Genomic DNA, 6,000 nt, shown 5'->3' with positions numbered 1-6,000 from the left:
CTCCAAGCGCGCTAGAAATGTTCGCGCATAAGTTGCAGGTCTTGACATCTAGTTAGACGTGCTGCCTTGACGTCTTCCAAGGATGGCTCGGGTATGGCAGTGAGAGGGCGTCCAATCAGATAGTGGGCTGGCGTGATCACCAGTGGGTCTGCCGGGTCGTTGGATATGGTGAAAAGTGGTCGAGAATTTAGCACAGCTTCGATTTCAACCAGGACAGTGGATAGCTCCTCGAACGTGAGCTTTACGTTGCCGAAAGTACGCTTTAGATGGATCTTGGTGGACTTGACTGCGGCCTCCCAAAGGCCACCGAATCCGGGTGCGTCCGGTGGGATAAAGTGTCACTCGATCTCACGGTTGCGGCAGAATTTCTCGATGGTGTTAACGGCTTGCTGATCCCGGAACTGTTGGAACAAGGCGATCAGTTCATTGTTGGCACCTCGGAAATTGGTTGCATTATCCGAGTGCAACTGTTGGATCATTCCTCGTCGTCCAAGAAATCGCTTCAGGGACGCCAGAAAGGCATCGGTGCTTCTTCGGATACCGCTTCTAGGTGGACGGTCTAATTAGAAAAGGCCCGGCGTAGTCCACTCCGGTCACGGCAAATGGGGGCAATGGTACCACTCTCGATGCTGGCAGGTTTCCTATCAGTTGGCTGGTATTGGTTGGATTAATCCAGAAGCATCTCACACACTTACGTGTAATTTGCCGGATGATGGAGCGAGCGTTCAGAACCCAATATCGTTGTCTCATGGCGTTCATCAGGCCAGACTGCCCGACGTGAAGCTGTTCGACGTGCATCTGCCGAATCAAAAGGCGTACCACCGGGTCCTTGTCTGGTAAGATGATGGGATGACGGCTCTCGAACGGTAGTTGTGAGCGATCGAGTCGACCGCCCACACGAAGTAGACCATCGGTATAGATAGGACGCAGGTTTGCCAACTTCTTGCAGGGTTCGTGGGCAACAACTCGTTGAATCTCGTCCGCCAAATGAACGAACTGAACCACGTGGATTATAGCTTCGGTGGCCTGTCGCAGTTCCGGTATCGTCAGGTGATGGTTTGTCTTCCGCTCGGCAGGGTTCTTCATAAGGCAGTTACCAACGAATCGCAAGACGTAGCCCATTATCCGTTGGATTTTGCGGAAGCTGTTGTATCTAGAGAAAAATGGGAAAGGTTTCATACTCACAGCTGCAGTGACGATGACTGGTTTCAGCTCTGGCAGCAACGGATCTGGTACTTCTTCGGGTGGATCGATGTCGTATTTCACTCTCTGGAGGAACTCAGGGCCATTCCACCAAAGGCTGTTGTTCTCCAAGGCTGCAGGTAGTTGGCCGCGCGAGACCGTGTCGGCCGAGTTCTGCAGCGATCTAACGTACTCCCACCGGAATCCACCTGTGTGTTCTTGAATTACAGCGATTCGGTTTCGGACGAATAATAGGAGTTGGTTGAGCGGTTTCTTGATTCAGGCTAGGACAATCGTACTGTCACACCAAAGTACAATTTCCCGGAACTCCATATCCAGGGCAGGTAATACCTTCAGAATTAATCGTGTCAGCAGCGCAAAGTTCTTTCCGTGGGATGGAAAGATCGTGAAGAGGGGCCAACTTGGATTTGCTTGTCAGTAGGCGGAGCTTCGCTGAACCATCGTTGAACAGGCTTCGTAGGTAGATGCAGGCCCCGTACGCTACTGTTGAGGCATCGGAGAACCCGTGCAATTCAAACGCGACCACTCCTTGGAATGTCACGCATCTTGGGATGGCGATGTTGTGCAAATGCGACAACGAAGCTTGAAGTTCTTGCCACTCTTGCGCCGTGTCTTCATCAATCGGATCGTCCCACCCTACCTTGAGCTGCCACAATCGTTGAGCCATTAGTTTTGCCAATACGATGACTGGAGAGACCAACCCAAGAGGGTCGAAGAATTTGGATATCTCCGAATACATTACCCTCTTAGTAACACGTTGTTGTAATGGCGGCGGTTGCTTCGGATGGTTTGCAATATACAGCGTATCGGCATTCGGATCCCAGAGCAACCCAAGGACCTTGATAGCTTCGTTTACACCACGTTCTTCTAACGGTACCCTTTTCTCCTGGTCTTCCACGGGAATGCGTTCGAGCTATTCTTGGGAGTTCGAGCACCATTTATGTATCGGAAAACCACCACATCCTAGGAGCTGCTTCAATTGTTGTTGAGCTTCGATTGCATCTTCCACCGAGTCTGCGCCGGACAGTACATCGTCCATGTACGTCTCCTCCATTACAATGCGAGAGGCGATAGGAAAAAACTCACCTTCTTCCTCGACGAGCTGTATCAGGCACGTTGTTGCGAGGTATGGAGCGGATGCTGTACCGTAGGTAACGGTACACAGTTCCAGAACCCGTAGCTTCTGCGACGGGTGGGGTCTCCAGAAAATTCTGAGAAAACGTCGATCTTGAAGTGCTTGCAGTACCTGCCGGTACATCTTGGCAACGTCTCTAGAAAAGGCGATCTTGAACTTTCGGAAGCGTAGGACGATGAAATGCAGATCATTCTGCACCACATGACCGACTTGCAGGACTTCGTTTAAAGACAGCTTATCAGATGACGACTTGGAACGAACACGACACGACATTTTGTGCTCGAGCTGAACGGACGCAGTACAGCGTGATGTGGAAGATAATACCTCTGCTGGTTGGGAGGATCATCAGCTTCATTGATTTCACGGCACTGTCCGAGAACCTCGTACTCTCGAACGAACTCTACGTACTGCGCTTGTAGTTCGGGATTGTTCATCAGTCGTTTCTCCAGCATCAGGAACCTCTTCAGAGCTAAAGCACGGCAATCGTCCAGCTGCGAAGAATTTTCGTTGAACGGCAAGCTCACGATAAATCTTCCAGACTCGTCACGCTGGTATGTGGACAGAAAGTGTGCTTCGCATGCCATCTCCTCGGTTGATAATTTGGGTACGTCCGGCACTTCCTTGATTTATCAGAACTTGTACATCATTCGCTCGATGTCTTCAAGAGAAACGGGGCTGGCATGCTGAACTGATACGTTGGAAATATGTGGCTCGACGATGGCACCAGATACGATCCACCCAAGGTGAGTGTCTCGCAACTGTGGCAGGTTGTCCGCCAGGTTGAGTTGGCTTGGCTTCAGTATACCAAAAAATAGCTCTGCGCCGATCAACAGGTCCACCTTATCGGGCGTGTGGAACTCTGGATCGGCAAGAACCACTCCAGCAGGGATGTCAAAATTGTTGATGTTGATCTTCGACGATGGAATTGTGCCCGTTACTTTCGGCGTCACTAGGCACTCGAGGCTGGCTTGGAAGTTGGATACTCGGGACTTGAATTTCAGCGGCACTTTGTCACGAGCGAGGGTGCGCAACGCGTTGATACCGGTGATCGAAACGTTGGCTGGCTTCTTCGGCAGGCTCAGGCGATTGGCCATGTCTTCAGTCACGAAATTCGCCTGGGAGCCGCTGTCCAACAGGACGCGGCATGGATGGGGATGACTCTTCTTATCAAACACCTGCACCACTGCGGTAATCAGCAGTACCGTCTTGGTCGACTGGGTGAAGTTAGACGAACAGGTGGTGGACACAGGGTGTTCCACGGAGGCAAGAATCTTCTGCACCGACGTCGACGTTTGACTCGGAGCAGCCGGAACCGGTGGCGGGATTGCCATAGATTCCGCGGGAAGAGAAATGTTTGGCATTTTCTCCTGGGTGGGTGTCGGCGCTGACACTTGTGGCACGTCTTGATTGAAGGGCAGGCAGTTAAAGCAGACTCCTGCGGCTCGGATCTTTTCGTTCTTCTGGGAAGCGGTTAGGTTGTTCAGAGCAGTGCACTGGAAGTTCCGATGATCACCACCACAAATCTCACACGCTTGGGACGCATTGGTGGAAACTGCGTGGCTCTTCTGCGGCTGAACTCTTGAAGGTAGCTGGGCTTGTTTTGGCTTGATTGTTGGCGGCACTTACTTGAACGCTGCTTCGCAGTTTTCCTGAATCTGGCATCTGGATTTCAGGAACTCGATGACTTGGGAATACTTCGGAAGATCTCCTTTCTTCTGGGTCCCTTCCCAGGACTTACGGGTCAATTTATCAAGTGCCGAAATTACCAGATATACAATGATGTGTTCTGAAACTCCGGTGATTTGTTGCTGAAGGTAGCGCAAACTTTCGACGTGGTGAGTGGCTTCGTTCAGTAGTGTTCGCAGTTCCTTATGAGACTCCGACGTCATCTTCTTGAGGAACAACAACCCACGGATGTGAGTTTCCACGATGACTCGCTTGTTCTCGAACCGGTCCGTTAAAATGGTCCAAGCTTGCTCGTAGTTACCCTCGCTTAGGAGCTTAGCATCCAGAACTCCAGTAGCATCTCCGATAAGAGCTTTATCGAGGTGATACAATTTTATGGCATTTGTATCCCACGAGTTGGCCATCAGGTCCTGGAAGATGGCCTTGAACTTGGGCCATGCGTCGGAAAACGTAAACAAAAGTCGGCGTTAGCTAACTGAGAACTCAACAACATAGCGTTGTAACCTAGTAACACAAAGCTGATTTCTACCCTCTTTGCCAAAAATTCCAACCAGAGGTTTGTGGTCTGTATAAACCGAAAACTTCTGCCCAAAAAGATATTTATGAAACTTTTTCACGGTACACACTGAATCTAATGCTTCCAAATGAAAAATGTGGTATGTTTTTTTTTATCTGAATTCAACGAGAATGAAACAAAACTAATTGGTTTTTCTACACCGTTTACCAAATGTGCAATCACCCATCCAAGACCGTAGTTACAAGCTTTTTTTTTATCATTATTTTAGAGATTTTTAGCCTTAGGCTAGTTCATCTCTGCGTAGTTAGTTACAAGCATCTGTTACTACAATAATGGGTTTTGTTGGATCAAAACATTCCAAAATATCTGCATTTAAAAGAGCTTTGTTGCTATCAGTGAATGCTTTTTGACATTTTGCATCCCAATCAAATTTGGCACTTTTCTTCAAAAGATTATACAAACAACTCAAATTACTAGATAAATGGGGTTGCAAATTTTCCATAATAATTTATTAGACCTAAGAAAGCCTTTAACTCTAATACATTACCGGGAACTTTAGCATTTTGAATTGTTTGTACCTTCTCTGGTGAAGGCAAAAGAGACCTTTGTCAGTTATAAGGTGACCTAAATAAGTTAAAGAATCAACAAAAAATTTGCATTTGGAAAAATTTACCTTCACATTAGCTTGATTCAATCTTGTAAGGATCAATACGCACTGAGGTAATCGGTTATAGGTGTATAAACCATTAATTGTGTTGATTACCATAAATTTTTGCGATATATTTGACAATAAGAGTTGCGTGTACGCCCCCGTGAGATCAAGAGAACAGAAAATTTTGCAACCCGATAAAGAGGCAAAAATATCCTGTGCTAAAGGAAATGGGTAACTATTTGGAATGATAATTTTATTTATAGATACCTTGCAATCAATTACGAGCCTGATATCCCCGTTCTTTTTTAGCACTACAATCACTGGGGACGCCCATTCGCTGACAGTAATTGGTGTGATGATTTGCTGTTGTTCTAATTGATCTAAATGAGATATAACCTTATCCCTCAATTTGAAAGGAACATGCCTTCTTGAAGATCGGTTGATCTATTTTTAGCGTCAAATCTGCTTCATGGCCTACAATTGGTTTTGTTAATTTTTTTTCAAAAACATTTGGAAATTGTGATTTTAGTTTACCTAGGTATATCATCACACGCTAAGCTCCACGTTATTCACCAACAAGGAACTAGAAAACGTTTTTCTCCAACCAGGGTAAAAGGAATCTAACCAGTTTCGCCCAAAAAGTGGAGTAAAATTGTGCTTGCTCTCTAAAACTATGAGCGTAACTTCGTGCTGCCAGTTGTTTGCTTTAACCAAAACTTTCATTTTATCATAAATATCAAGTGGCTCTCCATTTACTACGACTAACTTGCTTTGGAATTTAGTCACGCCAATATGAGAAAACAGTTT

General features: G+C 47.0%; 1 protein-coding gene across 1 annotated transcript; it reads right to left on the bottom strand.

Annotated features, from left to right (window-relative positions):
• Positions 1-338: 338 nt before the first annotated feature.
• On the bottom strand, positions 339-2,922 carry LOC135711105 (uncharacterized). Its single transcript, XM_065233843.1, has 6 exons — positions 2,641-2,922; positions 2,450-2,587; positions 2,164-2,386; positions 1,534-2,094; positions 696-1,391; positions 339-559 (listed from the first exon to the last, which is right to left on the bottom strand). Exons 1-6 carry the CDS (start codon positions 2,920-2,922, stop codon positions 339-341), a joined length of 2,121 nt encoding a protein of 706 aa, XP_065089915.1.
• Between the last annotated feature and the right edge of the window lie 3,078 nt (positions 2,923-6,000).

This window comes from Ochlerotatus camptorhynchus, unplaced genomic scaffold (assembly GCF_037179485.1).
Source record: "Ochlerotatus camptorhynchus isolate MF236.1 unplaced genomic scaffold, CSIRO-AGI_Acam_v1.1 ptg000422l, whole genome shotgun sequence".
NCBI classification, from domain to species: Eukaryota; Metazoa; Arthropoda; class Insecta; order Diptera; family Culicidae; genus Ochlerotatus; species Ochlerotatus camptorhynchus.
The sequence above is the reverse complement of the archived record's forward strand: the minus strand, read 5'-3'. Positions and strand labels throughout refer to the sequence as shown.

Bases quoted from the DNA above. Each gene is read 5' to 3' on its own strand.
- LOC135711105 (XM_065233843.1), bottom strand. From the start codon at position 2,922: ATGGCATGCGAAGCACACTTTCTGTCCACATACCAGCGTGACGAGTCT. The intron at 2,387-2,449 runs GTACTGCAAGCA...CACCCGTCGCAG, and splicing joins TTGCCAAGATGTACCGGCAG to AAGCTACGGGTTCTGGAACT. The intron at 1,392-1,533 runs GTATTACCTGCC...AAGAACACACAG, and splicing joins TGACACGATTAATTCTGAAG to GTGGATTCCGGTGGGAGTAC.